This window comes from Mycetomoellerius zeteki, unplaced genomic scaffold (assembly GCF_001594055.1).
Source record: "Mycetomoellerius zeteki isolate Tzet28-1 unplaced genomic scaffold, Tzet1.0 scaffold275, whole genome shotgun sequence".
Classification (NCBI taxonomy): domain Eukaryota; kingdom Metazoa; phylum Arthropoda; class Insecta; order Hymenoptera; family Formicidae; genus Mycetomoellerius; species Mycetomoellerius zeteki.
The window spans coordinates 350138-371211 of record NW_017257255.1 but is presented as its reverse complement, the minus strand read 5'-3'; the positions used below and the strand labels follow the sequence as shown (position 1 = coordinate 371211).

Genomic DNA, 21074 nt, shown 5'->3' with positions numbered 1-21074 from the left:
CTCTAGAGCTCTTTTCTTGATTTTCCTGCTGGCTCTGCCATGCAGGCCGGGGCGTCCCCTTTAGCACCTGATCCGAGCGGGGTTCCGCCATTGACTACGTTTACACGCTCGATTTAAGGCCATGGCACACATCTTCCGTAACAGTAATCATAAGACGTACCATAAGAATCAGCCAATTAGAATTAAGAGTTCAAAAGAATTCTCACCTGTGATTGGCTGATTCTTATGGTACGTCTTATGGTTACTGTTACGGAAGGTGTGTGCCATGGCCTTTACGCCGAAGTTATAACATCGATGTTATAACTACTGACGTTAGATGCCGTGTAAACGCTACTTTAAGACGGAGTTATTACTTCGATGTAGTAACTCAAAGTCATTTGATGAAGAGGCTTAGAGTTATAACATCGACATTAAAAGGACGTGTAAACGACGTCGGTGTTATAACTTCGACGTAAATCGAGCCGCGTAAACACACAGGTTAAAAAAATAAGGTAAAAATATGGAAACGATAAAGCGCGAAAGTTGGGAAACTGATGAAACTCGATATTTTCTTAAATTGACGAGAGAACGGCAAGTGATGAAAAGTTTAGACGGCAAAAGGTTTCGAGCAGTTGACATTTTTAACAGCTTAGAATCGTCTTTGAACGAAAAAGGTTACATTAAAACGTCAAAGCAAATGCAAACTAGATTTAGAACACTGAGGCGTAAGTAAAAATATATTTTATAAGAAATAAAATAAATTTGTTGGTAATGCATGCTTTTGATGTATTGAACAATAATTTTGTATTGTAATGTTATTTGTCATTTTTAGCTCAATATAACAAAATCAAAAGATAAATGGAAAAAAGTGGATCTGGCAATTACATGTCCTCATTTCCGTATGCCGAAGAAATGAGCCAACTTTTGGATTTTCGTCCCATTGCCATACAGGATGGTGTAGACAGCACATCATTACAAAATATCTCTGAGATCAGTGACAGTAGTAAATTCTGTTACATATGTAATTTTATGAATTATAGTAGGTAAGAACCTAATAAAAGCATATGTATGAGGTAATATTGTTCTATAATAGATGAAAATACTATTTTATACTAGATTCAAGCAACAGCATTTATGAAGATGCTCCAGATCCACGAGACGGTGCAGTCCCAGGGTGTTCATTAATGTCGGACAATAATTCGACAACAGAATTTACACAAGAAAATTCGTTAAGCGAATCGCATACTGAAAGTATGGTTAATAGTCCTACTCCTGCAAAGAGACGTCAAGTAAAGAGCTCAAAACAAGCTATGGCCTTGAAATACGCAGACAAATTAAAAGAAAATTATGAAGAAGTTCAAAACAAGATTATGGTAGAGAATCGGTGCTTTGTTGAACAATTAATTAAATCTGAACAACAATTTGAGCAAGAAATAATTAGCAATATGCTTGAAAGCCAAAGAAATATGTTAAAAGAAACAACTAGTCAATTTTGTTAGAGGGCTTACAGAATATTTTCGCTCCTAAAATCCCGTCTCAACTTTCTACAGTTCCTACATTCAACTTTGTCGCTCAAAATAATCCCTTTATAATCTTTCCATTTCATTATTCTTCTCCATTTTCACCACCAAATCTTAAATCGCAAGCTTTTTCTTCAAGCTCTTTTCCTAAAGTATTATTAAATTTAAAAAATCGAATTCCGGAGAAAACTACAGCTGCAAGTATTCAACAAACTGTTACTGTAAAGAAATATCCACAAGCTGAAAATCAAAAGTCTATTCCTGCACAATCAGTATTGAACATAACATCGTAAGATTCGCAGAATAAAAAATTTTCAAGTACTCAGGACTTGTAATAATTTCAAGATAGTCAGAACTCTGGGTAAAAGTAACTAAGCAAATGTCAAATATATAATGATACATAATTTTTAAGTTACATGATCGATCCCCTGATCAAACTTAAAAATTATATATCATTATATATTTGACATTTGCTTAGTAACTTTTCTTTTTTCGATATATTTTATATTGTACTGACTGACAATGTGATACTAGAATAAGTTGAACTGGTATAGTTAAGACAGCGAAAAAAATAGCTCGTGGAGAGCACAAGTTTTTATTCTATGTTACATCGTTTATGTAAAACAATTTTCTTTTTTCGATATATTTTATATTGTACTGACTGACAGTGTAATACTAGAATAAGTTGAACTGGTTGTACTATTTCTCCTCCTGTACTAGTTCTCCTCCCCCTCCAGAGATTCCTGAACTCTACTCAGGTAACCTCCTCTGGATGGACACCTTTCACTATCAATGAGCTACATGCTGCTCTTCATTCGGTTAAGTCCTCTTCTAGTCCTGGACTAGACCGAGTCAATTATCGACTCCTCAAGACTCTCCCTATCGCTCTCCTGGAGTGCTTCTTAAACATTCTCAATAATCTCTTTCGCCTCTCTGTTTTTCTGATCCAATGGACACACTCTCTGATACATCTAATCCCCAAACCTAACAATAGAGGGGTTCGCCCGATCTCTCTTACTTCATGCACTCTTAAAATCATGGAAAAAATGATTCTCAACCGTTTCTACTGGCTCATTGAGTCCCCTCTTTTTGACATTCTTCCTAACAATCAATTTGGATTCCGTAAGTTTAGGTCTTACCAGGACAAATCTTACCACTTTCGTCGCCGGCGTTCACTTGGGCTTCCTTAAAAAGCAGGATACGGTCGCAGTTTTTGTGGACATTAAGTCTACTTTTGATAACGTCTTACCTCATATCCTCCTTCAAGAACTTACTCTCATGAATATCCCTCCCCCTGACGCTGTCTTTTATTTGGAACCTTATCTCTTCCCGTATTATTCAATTCTTTAACCAGGGCTCCCTCTTTGATTCCAAAATTACCTGCAAAGGCACTCCTCAGGGCTCGGTACTCAGCCCGACCCTCTTTAACATTTATTTACATAAAATCAACGACGCGTTACATCCATCTACAGAGCTCTTACAATTTGCGGATGACCTTATCATTTTTTCTACTAATAAAAACACCGATCTGACTCCATTCCGTGAAAACTTCCCTTTACAACCTGGGGTTGTTCATCCAATCTCGAGGACTAGAAATCTCGCCGCATAAGACGCAAATGATGATCTTCTCCACCAAGAGATCTACTTCGTGGCATGTTTATCGTATCTCTTATGATAATCACTATATCTCTCCATCTTCTTCCGCCCGTTTCCTCGGCGTGTTGCTCGATCCAAAACTATCTGGTAAGGCCCATATGAATTATATCATTATCAAGGGTAAACGTATCCTTCAAGTTATTTCTGCCCTTCGCGGCACCTGGTGGGATGCTCCCCACCATATGCTGCTCGCGATTTACAGGTCCATGCTGCGTGCTTCGATTGAATACGCTTCTCATATTTTCGGTCTCATTGCGAGTAGCCTTCTTAAGGCTTTTCAGGTCATCCAGAATCAAGCACTGCGCTTATGTTTCGGATATCGCATCTCTACGCATCTCCTCTTAACGTGATACTATATATGCTGAGACCATCGAGCCTCCTCTCAGATTTAGATTTCGTCTCCTTGCATCGCGCTATTTTTTGAAGATTAGTTCTGTCACCGACCATCCGGCTGTCTCCAAATTACACGAGTTATGTGATCTCTTCCTACGCACCAATGGGTATAATTATTTACGATTTCACTTTCCGGCCTGATTTTTTCACGTATATGGTCTTATCATTATGTCCTTGACTGTTCCTACACTCTCCCCGCCTTTAGACACTCTTACTCTTTCCAATCTAACTTTTTCTCTCTTTCATATTACTCTCTTTCCTCTGCTACTTTCGACACCCTTAACCAGCTTCCAAAACAATCTGCACAACCCATATTCGAACTAACTTTCCATGTCCTGATCACCGACTCTACGGTATTTTATATGGACGGTTCCAAAATCGATCACAGCACTTACGTCGGAGCCGCTGTCTATTCCCTTCAAATCCACGCTGAACTTATGTATAAGCTCTCCTCTTACACTTCAGTTTTCTCCGCTGAAACTTTTGCAATTTATAATGCTATCCTTATTGCCCTTGATCTCCATCTGACCTACATCACAGTCGTCACCGATTCTAAGAGTGCCCTGGAGGCTATTCGGGGTTTCTGTAACCGCACCAATAATTATCTTATTCCCCTAATAAGGACGCGCTTGGAGGAGGCTGCGAACGCTGGCATGAGGGTGCAATTCATTTGGGTCCCTTCTTGGGGCTGACAACCTCGCCAAGAGAGCCATACGACATTGAACCAAACTTTAAAGTTCCGTACTCGGACCTTTTTGCCATAATCAATCAGGACATACAGAGCGACTTTTACCGTTATCTTGATAACTCTTCTAACGTTAAGGACACCTTCTTTTTTGAGCATATTTTCTCTAGATCCTCAAAACCTTGGTACTTCCGAAAAAAGATTTCCAGGGAGGAAATTGTTATTCTCAATCGGTTGCGTTCAAACCATTATAATCTTAATTCCAGTCTTTTTCGCAAAAATTTGGTCGATAATCTCTCTTGCGCATGCGGGTTTCCCCAACAAGACATTTTTCACTTTATATTGTATATAATTGTCCGGATACTTAACTCGAAATAATGATACATATAAATCAAAAAGAATTATTACAAGTCAATAGTTAAAAGAAGGACTACGAGCCAGTTTAACTGGCACTTCCGTTCGGCACTTCGTCGCGAAAAATTACGGTGTGAGTATTCTGCTCCATCTCGGCGCACGCCCTTATACGTATCCTACCTTAGTGCCGACTTACAATCAACGCAGCACTATTCCACATTAAGACGTGACCTGGCCGTATCGTCCTCCTACTATTTACTTGGAGGCAAGAACCAATAAATAAAGAAAAAGAAGAAGAAGCCTCCACCGGGCCTACCGATCGGATCGCATGGCGCAGGGGTCGATTGGTGGGCCGTCCTTTCGGCAGTAGTAAGTCGGGCGGATGCGCGTATTCGGTTATCTTTAAACACATTAATATCTCATTAACTATTGCGCAAACTGCAAAATGGTACAAGACTTTTCAGTTTGATCCGCTCTACCTGCTCATGGTTGGTGATGTGATCTGTTAAAGACACCCTGTATATATTCATACATTTGGTTCGTGAAGTAACAGGTTTCCACGTACTTTAAACATCTCTAAATGGAAAAGTATTGAATTTAGAGAGTCGTGCCCATTGAGACTTTTGTTTAGGACGTCAAGAACAACATACTTTAATTTCAGCTAATTTAACCGAGGGACATTTTCCATAAAATCTGTGCGGGGTCCTTTAGCAATTAATGACCTTAATGATACATTTGTACGTTAAACTTAAATACGTACCATAGCGTTTTAAAATTTATGTCATTCAATAATTAAGAATTATTGAATAAGTCATTCAATAATATACATAAAGATAATTCATATAAAAAAAATATAAAAATAACATTTTCTAATACTTATAAAATTATTAATTAAATTATTATTTAATTTTACTATTATTATTAAATTAAATTAATTAATTCCAATTATTTAATTAATTTTTTTATAGAATTGGATTTATCGATTGTTTTTAAGCAGAAATGTGAAACAAAAGATACAGATACATCTATAAATAGCATAATACAAAAGAAGTCAACATGGCAACAGCAAAAGATTTTATTTTTACGAGCTTTCACTTACATCAAACGAGATATAGTGAGTAAAAACTATCGAAAATAATATTCAAACAATTTGTTTGACAAATTAAAATGCTATAATTTTGATTAATCTTTCAGATCTTAACACAACTAAGATTTGTGACGCACGTCATAGTCGGGCTATTATTAGGGATAGTTTTCTATAATTTTGGTGATGACGCGGAAAAAGTTCTAAGCAACATCGCTTATTTATTTTTCTGTCTGTTATTTTTATTCTTTACAAATGCCATACTGGCAGTGCAAATGTGTAAGTGATATATGTTCTTTTTTTACGTACATATAAACGCTGTATAATTTATGTGATATAAACTATAGTATCTACTTGATGTTACAAATGTTTCGAAATATTTATTGGTTAGTAAAATTTTTCTGATTGATCAATCAAATGATTCGAAGCATTTGTAACGCTAAGTAAACTGCATATTTTGTTGACAAATAACTAAATTATCGATATAATACTACAATATATCTTTTCAATACTTCTAAAAAGTTAATAAATCTCTTTGATAATATTTTCACAACTTATCGTGTTTATGATTATTATAAACGCGTTTTATGAATTTCATAAATTGTATTGAGTTAAATGCATCTGATTGCAGTTCCCATTGAAGCGACAGTGTTTTTACAAGAACATTTAAACAATTGGTACTCTTTAAGATCTTACTACAGTGTAAAAATAATATCGGATCTCTTAATGCAAGTATGTTTAAATACAGCACTATAACTTTCTTATTAATTATTTCCTTCAAGTATGAAGTTATGACTACAGATTATAATCAGATTATAACTATATAAATATGTTGTTGCTTTTTAAGTTAATTAAAGTTTCGTTTATTTTTTAGATAATTTGCGCCTCATCTTTTTTGCTTATATCGTACTATATAACAGGACAGCCAATGGAGAAATATGATAGATTTCTACAGATGTGGGGAATTTGCCTATTAATTACGATTCTTGGACAAACGATCGGGATATTTGCAGGCGTAATATGTGGCACTCAAGTATTTCAATGGCGTATTTTTTACTATTTTAATTAATTTTTACATTACATAACTTTTATGATCGAAAAACAAGAGAAAGGTCATAATAATTTAACATTACATATTACAATAGGAAAAGTCTAAGTAGTAAATACATGTCACTTTGACGTTAGATTTTAATTGTTCATTGACGAGTATTGATAATACTAATCGACGTTCCTAAGACTAAATATAAGAACAAAAATAATGGTTTAATATCAGATTTTGACGTCATATTCACAACAAAGTAACAATATAATTATACTCTTCTGTGATCATACAGAACTAATAGAGGAGAAGGTGGTATTATAGCATCCCAGTTACATTTTACACAATAACTTTGTTAATAATCAATATTTAAGTTTAAAACTTGACAATTATATTTGTTAAAATGTTGTTAAATCGATTCTGGACTCAAAATTACGAAATATTTATTATTTAGGATACTATTAATAATGTAGCGACATTGCATAATGACTCGAAGAAAAAAATGGTAATGTGGCTTTCCATAATAATAGTCTTAAAATATTAATTTTGTTTAAAAAACAGTATTTGGTTACAAAATTAACAAAAAAGTAAAACATTTTAAAATGTATTATACAAATGAATATATACATTCACATAACTTATGCATATAAGCTGCACAATACTAAAAATCTCAGTACTAAAAATAGTACATGTAATATAAACTATAGATTAACAGTAGAGCTATAATGGAACATATCAAATAATTATTTTGATATAAAAACTTCAAAAAAGGGATCGTGAATAATCAATACTCATAGAGAGTCACATTAGCAAAATGCTATGCTATTGTTTAAATTGGCATAATTCAAAATATATACAGTCAAATAAAATGTTAAATAGCAAATAACACTCAAAACTATATACATATATTCATGTGATAATACATTCAAGTTTAAGAAAAATAAGGAAGTAAGTGTAATTAAATGCTAAAATATATCTCAGAAACGTTTCGAAATACTTGAAAGTAAAAATGCGTTATAATAAGTGCTGGCTATTGAGTATTGGTAATATTAGCGTCATGATATAACGGCGAGCTACTGAACTAATAATTCCCTAAGTAATCATTAGAATTCGCTATATAATAGCGGAGATATTAATGGAGGCCACAATACCACCTTCTCCTCTACTTTTATGATGAACACTTAATGAACACTTATGATGAACACATTAGTGGAAATATGATAGTTCAATAAATATTGTCAAAAAGATAAACATAGTTATTAATAAAGTTATAAATACTTTTTTTTGTAAATGACAAAAATTACAGTTTTCACTGATTTTTCACGTATGGAATAGCATCTTATTTTTTGTTACCTGTTTGTGCTTCTATTATTTGTTTAAAGAGAGCACGATTAGAAAGAACCAGTATATTAAGTCAGAGTTGTCCAAGGTCGGTGTTTTTTGGCTTGAAATAGAAATGTATCGGTATTCACACCTATTATCATTCCTACTCCTTACTTCATTGCTATTTTGTAATAGCGTGCGACGTTCGGTCTCAGGTACGATACCAGTTTGAAATCATTAAAAATTTTTAACCTGTGTCTTTCACTATGTTTAAAAGTATTCTGTTATTCATATTTTTATAGTTAAATGTATTATGAATAGTACCTTACAATATTAGTAACAGAATACTTTTAAACATAGTGAAAAACACAGGTCAAAAACTTTTAACGATTTCGGACTAGTGTCGTCCATGAGACCGAGCATTGCGCGCTACGACAAAACAGCAATGAAGTGAGGAGTAGGAACGATAATAGGCGTGAATACCGACACATTTCAATTTCAAGCCAAAAAACACCGGCCTTGGACAGCTCTGATGTAAAATAATCTTTAGTAAAACATCATTAAAATGACTCATAAAATTGTCATTTTTTGGTCTTTTGACGATATTATAGTACAAACGTGCCTAGTATTTGATATCAAAATAATGTGCTTGTTTGCTACCTAAGATATAATTATAATAATAATAAGTTAATAAATTATATATATATATATTAATGAATTATATCTTTCTCAGATGATTTATTTCTAATAAGAAATTTTCAAGTTTACTAATGAGCATATACTATTCAAACTACAAATCGATTTCTACCCAGAAGACAATGTGTCCAAAATGCGGGCATAAGACGTCTTAAAAATGTCTTAAAGACATCTTTAAGACATCTTTAACACGTCTCATGTCCGCATTTTGTATATATTATTCTTTGGGTTTAATATGAGAATATTAGATAACTAATTGTAAGTATGATTTCTTTTCAGTTAGGTATATTTTTAATACCGGCGATTAGTATACCATTATTGTTGTTCGCTGGATTCTTTTTAAAATTAGGAGAAATGTCGACGTACGTGCAGCCTTTAGGCTATGTGAGCTTTTTCAGGTACAATTTAATATTATAGCGACTATTAATTAAAATCTTGTAGCATTTAAATTTATTACTACAGATATGATGTTTTCCGTTTAAATAATATTTTTAATTTATAACTGCTATTTATTGAGAATTATTTCTCTTTCCGTGTGGAGATACGCTTTTATTGTAATTCCAGTTCACTGTTTATTTTTAGTTTTGAAAAGCAAAAATTTTATTGTAGATACGCATTTGAAGGAGTAATGCAAGCGATCTATCTTGATCGACCGAATCTGACGTGTTTGGAAATCTACTGTTACTTGCGTTCACCAAGCAAGATTCTCACGATGATGGACATGCCAACAGTTCCATTCCATGTAATTCTGATAATACTTGCTTTTTGGATATTCTTTTTTCACTTGATCACTTATGCAGTACTTCTTTGGAAAATTTATTATGCAAAAAAGTGACGATCAGTAAAGTTAATATTAATAAATCGTTTATTAAAATTAGTATTCAACTCAAACGAGAATCTATTTTTAAGGTATGTCTTAAACAAAAAATTACAAAAAATAATAATTTTAATTAATTATTAATTAAAATTATTATTATTAAAATTAATAAAAATTTATTATTAATAAAATTATAAAAATTAATTAGTAATAAAATCTTAAGGGAAACAATCGAATTGGGAATGTAAAAAGTTGTATGAATTGTTTATATCTTTTGTATATACAGGGTGTTTTTTAAATACCGCCCACTAATCATATAGTGCTTCTTGATAAAAAATTGAGATAAGTCGATAAGTATTAGGAAATTTTTTTTTACAGTGCTTACTGAAGCAGTTATTATCGAGTAAAGATAATCCAATCGACACCATGCTTTAAACGGATGCACGTCCGTGAGCCGCGCGTCTAGTAGTGTGCGTAAGCGCTCCGCCGCGCCGCGCCGCTACGTTGCTGACTTCACCTCTATCGCGCAATGTCCTTGCATGTCGTAGTAAAGCGAAAAATTACGATCTTTATCAATGAATAAATATTATGTCATGACAATATAATTATACAAATTAAATACATAATAATAATTATACAAATTAAAATTACATCATAATAGACATTTGTAATTATTATTATGTTGCGGAATAATTTTAATTCCGGATAAAGATATTTTAATTCCTCAAAGACCGCTAATAACGACGTGCATAAGCCACTATTTTGTAACAACATAAAACAATAGTCTAAGACTAATACTGAAGAGATTAAATTTCTAGCTGCCGACTTATTATAAGTTTATTTTTACTGACATAAAAGATATTTTTTCTAACGTAAAATTCTTAAAAAACAATTGTCTAAAAGTAATTACGATTCTTGTTAATGAATTAAAGATATGTCGGAACATAATTTTAATTCCGGATAAAGGAACTTGAATTTTATAGTATTGATACAATCCCGAATTTTAATTCCGGATAAAGGAACTTGAATTTTATAGTAATGATACAATCCCGAGTAATAAAATGCAAGCTATTTTGGTTTTTAATAGGATAAAACAATATTCTTAAACTAATATTAAAGAACTCAAATCCTTAACTGCCGCGTTAAAATTATGTTGTAACATAGTAATTGAATTAATTAAAAATTAAAATTATGTCAACACATAATAGAAATTATTTTTATGTCAGTTTAGACGCAATTTTAATTAACTAAATTATTATTATTATGTACGAGACGTAACATAATTTTAATTCATAGAATTTTTGCTGTCTTGACATAATTAAAATTCGTTGAATTATTATTATGTAACAAGTCGGCAGCTAGAAATTTAAGTTCTTCAGTGTTAGTCTTAGAATATCGTTTTATATTGTTACAAAATAAAGTTGCTTATGCATATTGTTATTAGTGGTCTTTGAGAAATTAAAATATCTTTATCCGGAATTAAAATTATTCCGCATGACAATAATTACAAATGTAAATAGGTAATAGGGCTACGAGCCAAGCTTAATACGTGTGATCAGATTTAAAGAATAAAAATAAAGATAACATAAACATAACAATAACTTTAATCTAAATGCCGGCAATGATAACAAACGTTTCGATCCGCATCGGATCCTTCTCAATGTTAGAGTTGAATATAAAGGAAAATTATTGTTAAAAAATAATATTAAAAATTATAATTAGAAACTTCTCTCTCATCTCGCAGTGTTTCCGCAAACACGTTGATACGAAATTCGGTGATGTGTCTATCCGTTCATAATGCATGACTTCTGTCAAACATAACATTATGTATTTAATTTGTGTAATTATCATATTATCGCGACATAATATTTATTCATTGACAAAGATCGTAATTTTTCGCTTTACTACGACACGCGAGGACATTGCGCGATAGCTGCGAAGTCAGCAGCGTATCGGCGCGGTGAAGCGCACACTACTAGGGGTGCGTTCCACTTGACGCTCACAACGTTCACGCTTTCTACGCCGCGATCACTCGTTCCACTAGCATGAGTGTGCCAGCAAGTGAAATGAACTAGAAGTGATTTGTGAGCGTTATCAAAATGGCAGCCAATATTTCACGATTAATGTTTATTATCTGAAGCAGCACGTCGTGCATCGTTGGCGGATAATAAAATATCATACATTTTATCAGTTCCAGAATCGTATAACGTAACTTTTTCCATTTTTAATAAGCAATTATCGAGCAACCGTTAAACAAAATATGCAATCAAAATGGCACGTTAGATTTGTGACGTCATACGCCCACAACGCTCACGCCAACCCACTTCTTCAATGCGAGCGTTGCGAGCGTTCATTTCAATCGTCTGAAGTTAGTCGTTATGGCACTCCATGAACGTTGTGAGCGTCAAGTGGAACGGCATAATAAGTGAATTGGGTGATGCGAGCGTCAAGTAGAACGCACCCTAGGTGCGCGACTTACGGACGTGCGTCCGTTTAAAGCACGATGTCGATTGGATTATCTTTACTCGATAATAACTGCTTCAATAAGCACTGTAGAAAAAATTTTCCTAATATTTATCGACTCAACTTTTATCAGAAATAGCGCTATATGGTTAGTGGGCGGTATTTAAGAAACACCCTGTATACATATAACGTGCTTAATAATAATAATAACAACAACATAAGATTTATTTTCCTATATAAGCTGATTATGAAGATAATATTATATGTAAGAATTGTGTTTTATAATAAAATAAATGAAATATAATTTAATAAATTAAAAAGGTTCTCACATTTCAGTCCAACATAAATATTTTCTAAATTTAATATATTTTGTTCATTATCTACATTTAAATTACTAATACATTTTAATGAATTTACTGTCATAAAATTTCGATTGACGAATCAATTGTTGGCTACTTTCAAATAATTGGTGGACTAAAATTTTACGTGACTGGAATAAAGCATTAAAGCTGTTGAAAAAATTTAATACATATTGTAAAAATAAAAAATACGCTTTGATTATGTCGTCGTTTAGATGAGATAAAATAACTTCCGCAAATTTTAATTTATCTTCAACTACTGCTAAAACAAAATAATTTTGTAATACGTTCCAATTTTCAAAAATTTTTACGTCGCACTTTTGTAAAATGAGCTATCTAGTATTTGATAATTTTAATAACTTATTCCTTTCCACTTCGAAGAATTCTTGAAATTCTCGTAAAATTGCACATCGTTTCGCATTGCCCGAAATATAAGTAGAAATACTTCTAATTAAATTTTCGCAAGATGAAGGCAATTTTTTACAAGCTTTACTGGCAACAATCGCGGAGGAATGGCAAATACAATTTAACGTTATTAATCGCGGTATTTCTAATTTTAATTGTTGCATAAAAGAATTATTGCATCCAATCATAACTAATGCATTGTCACATGCCATTCCGACAATATTTTTAAATGGAATTTTCTTTTCTTCTAATAGATTTTTAAAAACTTCGAAAAGTTTACGCGCGGAACAATCTCTAGCATCTAAAGAAACTAATTCTAATAATTGTGTTACAACTTTTTTATTTACGGGAGAAACATATCGAACAAGAACACACATTAATTTTGAATCTGAAATATCGATACTTTCGTCGATTAAAATTGCAAATCTAGAAGATTGTAAATTATCGACAATTTTTTCGACTTCACATTTTGCTACTATATCTTTAACGATATTTGTACATTTCGATCGGCCCATTGCAAAATCTTGTACAACTGTAGGATCTATGCAAATATCCTTTAATAGTGGAACTAAGTGATCTATGGTATAAAAAGCAATATTATGTTCAGCATAAAATGCTGCTAATTTAATTTCGGCTCGTTTAACTTTATGTGATAATTCTGTTAATTTATTATCATCGTTATCAATCGATTTTTTTAAATTTATATTTTCAATATGTTTGACCGTCTGTGAGTGTTGAATCAAATCTGTTTTACAACATCTGATGAGTTTATTGCATGTAGTACATATTGCTTTATTTTCTTGTGGTAAGGAGCCAACCATCCTTTAAATACGTTCTCATCTAACCATGAAGATTGAAATTCTCTAATTTTACGTTTGTTAATTGCTCCTTTTTCTTTTGAATCCATACTTATATAAATAAAGTATACTTAAAATAAAATAAAATATACTTACCTTACCTAACCCATCCTTATGCAGATCCCGCCAAGACTACTATTTTTCCTACACTGTCTATACATTCCGTTACGCCACTGCGCTCGCTGCTTCATCGTCGCATGCGCCAGAAACCCGGCCCATCTAGTAACACTGATGGCAACTGAACGGTTCATAATTTTCTAGCACACTGTAGAACATCAGGATGGATATGAGCTCGGGATTAATTTTCAATTTCAAATCCTCTAGTTTATCCAAGTATAGACATGTTTCATATGTGTTTCATATATGTTTTGATTATTAAATGTAAGATATTTGTATATCCCAAGGCCCAATTTGCATCTGTACCCAACTAGTCTGTTTTACTCTACATTTAAAAATTGAAAAATTTTAAACTGATTTGTATGAGTCTGAAATTCCAAAAAGATCATATATTGAGATATATATATATATAATAATGATAATAATTAGATACTAAGTTCTGCTAATGCCGCGATATGTATCGATAATTTTATATTTCTGATCATATAGGGTGTCCCATTTTAAGGAATCCATTCAAATATCTCAGAAACATTGCGTTACATCCAAAATTGTGTCAGACAAAAGTTTTGTGACTTCGAGGGGAACATAAAATGATTCCATTGGTTTGATCTTGAGTGGCGTTGTCAAAGTTAGGACAATGCCTTTGAATTTTTTTAAACGGAGCTCTCCATTTTTTTGCATATTCTCATAGCTTACTTTTTAAAACACCCCAGTAAACGAGAATAGATTAAAATGAATTGAAATTTTGTTTATCCAAATGTATGTTTTAAATAGCGGTAACTTTTTTTTTATTCAATTGAATTCAATTGACTTCTCAATCCAAATTCAATTAAATTCAGCCGTAGAAACAATTGGATTGAAAAACTGCATTTCCTATTCAGATTTTGAATTGAGCAGTATATATTCACGATATATATTCACGATGCACAGAAAAAGATAATATATTTTTTTAGATTGAAAGGGATAGAAATGTGCTTCATGCAATTTCTAATATAAATGAATAAAAAATTATGAATTGAAAAGGATTCATTTTAACGTTCATGAATGCATATTTCTGAAAATCTGTATCCATTTAAATCCATTTCAATTCATTCTCGATTACAAGGACTATAATAAAATATTTTTCATTAATTATTTTTTGATTTATACGATTTAAAGTTACAGTAGCGTCGGCATTAGCATTATGAAAAATGTCAGGCCGACGATCTCTCAAATACTGCTCAGAGTCATGACTTTGATAACATTTGTTAAGATTAAGACAATTGGAGGTTGTTTCTTTATTTTTATGTAAAAATGAAAATAAAAAAGAAACACTCTCCAATGACTTTGATATCTTAACAAATGTTATCAAGATCGTAAACTTTTGCAACATTTAAGAGATTTTACAACATTTAGTCATCAGTTGAACACTTTGCGTAATGCTAATGCTGGTAATGTTTTAATTTTCAAATCTTATAATTCGAAAGGTACTTAATGAAAAAATATTTTTATGTAGTGTTTTGAAAAGTACTTTGATGTAAGCTACGAAAATATGTAATAAAAAATAGAAGGTTTTATTTAAAAAATTCTAAATAACCTTGCTCTAACCTTGACAATGCCATCCAAGGTCAAAGCCCTACAGCACAATAGTTGTAGCAATACTACTGCAACATTGCAGCAATATGGTATTGCAGCGACATTGCTGCAAGTTCCGTGCTGTATGGGAACCAGTGGTACACTGTTAAAAATTTCATGAAATTTAATATACTTTTAATTTACACAATTTGAACTTAATTTCATGACATTACATTAAATTTAATGTATTTATAACTGAAAAGTATATTTGTGTACATGTACATGAAATTTAATATATTTTTCATGAAAATTTATGAAATTTAATGTACACGTTCATTACATTTAAGTAACTACTGTAATTTAATTTTTAGTTAAATCATTCATTACTTCTAATTTCGTTCATAACCACGAGCTTCATTTACTGTAAAAGAAACTCGTGGTCACATTTCTAACAGTGTACCATCTTATATCCTCCTCGAATTCACAAAACTTTTATCTGAAACATTTTTCGACATAACGCAATGTTTCTGAGATATTATATTTGAATGGATTTTTTAAAAATAGGATACCGGTCTATATGTAAATTTTTTGTTTTATAACGCATTTTTATACATACAACAATATAATTTAAATACAATAATATAAATATCTCTACTAAAATCTGTATTACGTAATGTCTGTATTACGTAATGTTGTACAACTATTTAATAATTAATTTATAGCGTACTTTCCGTGCATAAAATTCCGTGTATGTACAACATTCGTAATTAAAATTACTTGTCTCTTCATAAACAAGATAACTGCATAATCAGTTTAGCGTAACTATGTAATATACGTGTACGGACTAATACTATTTCCGGTGAATAAGGAATCATGGCATACCTCCTTAAACTTGCATTAGGTAATTATGCATGTATACATTATGTGCCACGTAATGAATATGTACATACATACATTGAAAATAAATACAGATGTTAGAAGGAATAAAAGAATTAAATTAGTACAGAAAGACGAAGTATTCCTATTGAACTGCATTGAACTTTCTATTTTGCTTTCGCCAAACTTCAAATGTATATTCATTTCATTTAAATTCAAGTATATGTGTACTATTTCAGTTACAAAAAATAGAATACATGCCCTCCTTGTAAAACAATTGTTGTACAACTACTTAAAAAGATAAAATCTCACTGTTATCATTGTATTCTTATTCATTCTTCTTATTTTAACCTAAGGATAACTTTAATTTTCCGAAAAAATAATTACATCACAAAATTACACCAATTAAGATAAAGTGTGTAAAATAAAATATGTTGTTTAAGTTATACCTTTTTTTATCTATAACTCAAATAATACGTATTCTCAAATTCCTACTTCAAAATAATTCTATCTCAAATGGTAGTACTTTTTTATATAATAAAAAAAATTTATAACATATACAAAATTATAATGACAAAAAGTGCCAGTGTGTAAAAGAAGTTTTAACATTTATAAATCAGCGATATCGGACAAACAGCGCACGAATGGGAACTATTATTACCTCTTCCGCATTGGCGGAGAAGCTTCATTCAATCGGTGTATAAACTATAGTAAAAGATGCTTTGTGTGCTATCGCTTACGAAATTGAAGTCCGTGACGCTTGTATAACATTTCCGTTTTCGCTTACAACTGCAACGTCTACATGGCGATTAAAAGTAACCTTTCCGACAATGCGAGAACGATGAATAGCTCTTGCTCATGCGCTATATGTATGCCCAAAGTTGCTGCGTTCATAAATATCAGAGTTGTTTTTTTATAACTGGGACATACCTTCTATCATTAAAACTAGTACTTTGTGGCCATGTTTCCGATCTATGGCCAGCACTGAAAACCTTTACGTAACGTAAGATTTTCAGTACTGATGGCAATATCAGAACACCCTATATATTTGTTGTAGCAATTCAGCGCCAATTTTTTTGTATTCAATATCTTTGAATATTGAGTTCAAACAAAAAAATACAACATATTACTTAGATCAAAATAAAATTATTCTTGAATGGGAATTCGTAAATACATATCACTTAGATTGCTCAGTTAGGTAACACAACATGTATATTTAAATTTTATTTTAATTGGTGCAATTTTGTAATATTATTTTTTTAAGGAGAATTGAAGTTATTACTACTTGGATTGGAACAGGAAAAATGAATAGAAATACAAAGAAACGTACCATTCGAGATTTATTTTTTAAAAGTAGCTGCAGTTATTTTTCAAGAAACGCGTATACTTAGTACCTTTATTATTTTTTCAAAGATAATTTTGTAATGATTTTTTTTATTAAGACAAACTTAAATTAGTACTAAAACTTGACTTATATTGTACTAAAAAAAAATATATATATATATTATATATATATACTATCATATTTTTTACGATTTGAGTTTTTTTTTACTTTTTTACATTTTTTTCTATCCATTCTAATTTTGAAAAAAATTACATCATGTAAACTACATAGTATGAAGATGTAAGATAAAAAAAATAACATTTAGATATAATGTGTTGAGACAGTATTTTATTAGATATTTAGAAATTTATGTTCATGAAAAAGTTACAATTTCACTTTGCTCTCTTTGGCTGAAAAGAATTCATTTACTACATGGTGTATCAGGAGACACGGCAGTGTCTTGGCGCTAAGCCAAGTGTAACGACACTACCGTGGTTCTTTTACGCGAGACCGTGAGTTACGGGAGATTGAGATTATTGGATCTCGATATACATTAAACTGTAAAATCACTTTGTGTTTGATTGATAATAAGACTTTACACAGATAATAATTAGAGATAGATTTCTTAGGACGATATTTTTTCCCCTTCTCCTAAATTAATTTTTTTAAACAGTGGGAGTCGGTTTCATTAACTCCTCCCCTTAGATACATCACTGCTTACACTTATATTCAGCAGCACGAAATATGAAATCAGTCATAAAATCGAAGTTCAATGTTACAGTTCGTCGTATATGCGACTGTTATTGTTAGTGATTATTATATCCATGCACTTGTGCTATCTTGTACTGTAAACATCAGCTCTTTAATTAATGAATTGACGACGAATTTCATCACATGAAGTATCTAGCAAAATGGTGAAAACAAACGATAAGATTAACGTTGCGAAAATAGTGGATAACGATTGCAAGATCCATATGGAGGAATCAGAAAAGTTGCTGGAACCTGAGAAATCGTGGGATTCACAAATATGCATTGAATTCAACGATCTTTGTTATTCGGTTCATTGCAACCGTAAAGGCAAGCTCCATTTATCATCTCTATAAAAGTCGAGATTTTTTTGCATTCTCGATATCCTGACAAATTTGTTTTTATATTTCATGATAACTTCAAACATCCGCTTAAGAGATAATGATTGGTCTCATTTCCTTAGCAGAACAAAAAAAGGTTACATAACGGAATCATGAATATAAATTGAAGAAAATCATTCTCTGAAGCAATTTTCACCATTCAATATTATCATGACTTCTTGATTTGCTTGGATTCATTGAAATAATAACATGTAGACATATATATCGTTATATGTATGTTGCATCATGATACATGCTGTATAAATACATACATAGTACTGTCACGAAATTGCGTGCTAAAAGCATCTGTCGATGACTCACGAATGTATACACACATAGATATTACAAATGTAGTATCTCATTCTATAGAAATATGTGTAGTGTCCATATACTTAGCACCAAAATTTTTCAGAGATATTTCTCAAAAATATTTCAAATGAAAAGTAAAACATTTAAAAATCGCGAAGCATATCTACAATATTTTCTGAGACAACTCTGGAATAGCAAAATGTCCGCGATTCTTGTAGTTGAAATCTAATAGAAAAATTGCTAAAAGGTCATTTTAAAAACCTACAATCTTTTTGAAATATTGCCAAAAAATTATTGAGATTGCTACAACTTTTCTGAAATACGTCAGAAATGTTACTGTTGTCGATGTAGAGTTTTGATCGTAGGACAAAGGCGAGGTAGCAAACTCACACAACCGGATACGTGTAAAATTCTCTATTCTAATCTTTTTACAAATAGGGTGTGTTTAAATCTACAAAAAGATACTCTCGCTATAAACTTTTACAACACAAAATCAGGTCTCCCAAAAGACACGCGTAGAAAAAATAGTCGTCATCCTCTCTCAGAAATCCACACGTGCAAGCGCGGAAGCGAGAGACAAGTTCACTAAGGTCACAGAACATATATCAAAGACTAAGGTCTGCCTGCCCAGCCAGCCCAGCGCCCCCTGCTTAAGCCGCGTTTCCAACAGTTACTGAAAATTTATTAAAATAACTTTGAAATCTCGGGAATGTAAGTTTCATCTTGGAATCCCATTTTGAGACCTCGCTTTCAAAGAATCATCTCATTAGAAGACAGATGAAAAATCTCATCAAACACATGCTACGTCTTTTATTCTGATCTTTACGGATTTTTACTTGTGAGAAATAAGAACTCGCGTCTATCTAGTGGCGCGTCTATCTAGAGAAAAAGAAAACTTAACTAATAAAAACTTGAAAAATAGAAAAATAAAAACTTGACTAATTCAGCAAATCTATACAAATGTAATATACGGACAGTTAATTTTTTATGTTAAAGTAGCAAAATTAATAACTGAATATAACATTAGCGATTTGTCAAATCTTTTTACCCATACAGCATCGAAAGTTTTCAGAAATATCTCAGAAATATTTCAACTGAAAAGTAAAACATTTCATAAAAATTGCGAAATATGTTTGCAACATTTCTGAGACAGCTCTGAAATAGCCAATGTCCACGATTTTGTACATAAAACCTTATTGAAAGATTGATGAAATGTTACAGAAAAAATCTTTTTGAAATATCACCAAAAATATGAATGAAGATTTTTAAGGAGATGTAACATATTAAATTAAATCTCATGTGCCTAACATCACGTCATACCGCCTGACGATGGAAGTAAATTTTGGATTTTTGAGCCGCCATAACTTCAAAACTATTGATTATTCGGCCTGGTAACCATTGAGACTTTTAATCAGTGAACCAAAATCTAGATCATATCAAAATTTCAGCCATTTTCATTGACCAGGATCCCATTTCCATAAGAATTGCTGCGGGGTCCTTTATTAATATTCTCAAGTGGGTTCATCTTTAATAGATTACGAAAATCATAATAATTCATGAATAAGTAAAATACTGTCCTATTTCTTATATTAGATTATTTATATTAGATTTATTAGATTATTTTTATGTTACATTTGGTAATGTCGCACACAATTGCAACACAATTGGAGTGGTATGCGATTTAATTTAAATGTTGCAAAGATTTCTACTTAGATAAACTCTTTTAGACTTTATTTTTAAGACTTCTTTATGAACCTTGATCTTCCAGTTGATCTTTTGCAACCAGCAATCTTCTTTCAAATGTTTAATTACTACACTCACAGAAAAAAGTCGTATCAGTAACTATAAATTTGTAGTGAAATAGCGCCTCAACTATATACATATTATTAAATTCTAATAAGAATACTAGATTAAGTGAACTAAGAAAATATAGTACATTAACCATATAAACAATTTATAAATGGTTAATATTACTGTATTTTCTTAGTTCACTTAATTTACTTATTGTTGTTATTAAAGCTTTATAATACATAGTTACAAATTTGTGTATGCATTTCTTATTTATTTTTGTCTTCCAAGTTTGAAACCAACGCTGCGCCTTTTATTGCAAGCGAGTGGTTTCCTTCTTAGGAGAAAC

The 21074-nt window shown here is 31.6% G+C and overlaps 2 protein-coding genes across 8 annotated transcripts in view; both read left to right on the top strand.

Moving 5' to 3' along the window:
• The window catches only part of LOC108724129 (ATP-binding cassette sub-family G member 4), a 32465-nt gene extending 22864 nt beyond the window's left edge, over positions 1 to 9601 (top strand). For all 7 annotated transcript variants that reach the window (XM_018450311.1, XM_018450310.1, XM_018450313.1 and 4 more), the window contains 6 exons: positions 5556 to 5701; positions 5782 to 5950; positions 6303 to 6403; positions 6546 to 6704; positions 9009 to 9127; positions 9339 to 9601. In XM_018450311.1, coding sequence (XP_018305813.1) covers positions 5556 to 5701; positions 5782 to 5950; positions 6303 to 6403; positions 6546 to 6704; positions 9009 to 9127; positions 9339 to 9564 — 920 coding nt within the window. In that variant the 3' untranslated portion in view covers positions 9565 to 9601. The remainder of the gene's footprint in view (positions 1 to 5555; positions 5702 to 5781; positions 5951 to 6302; positions 6404 to 6545; positions 6705 to 9008; positions 9128 to 9338) is intronic.
• An 8673-nt stretch (positions 9602 to 18274) lies between these two features.
• Positions 18275 to 21074, top strand: part of LOC108724128 (ATP-binding cassette sub-family G member 4) — a 13772-nt gene continuing 10972 nt past the window's right edge. Inside the window, exon 1 of the mRNA XM_018450309.1 lies at positions 18275 to 18578. Within this exon, the coding sequence (XP_018305811.1) occupies positions 18413 to 18578 (166 nt within the window). The 5' untranslated portion in view covers positions 18275 to 18412. The remainder of the gene's footprint in view (positions 18579 to 21074) is intronic.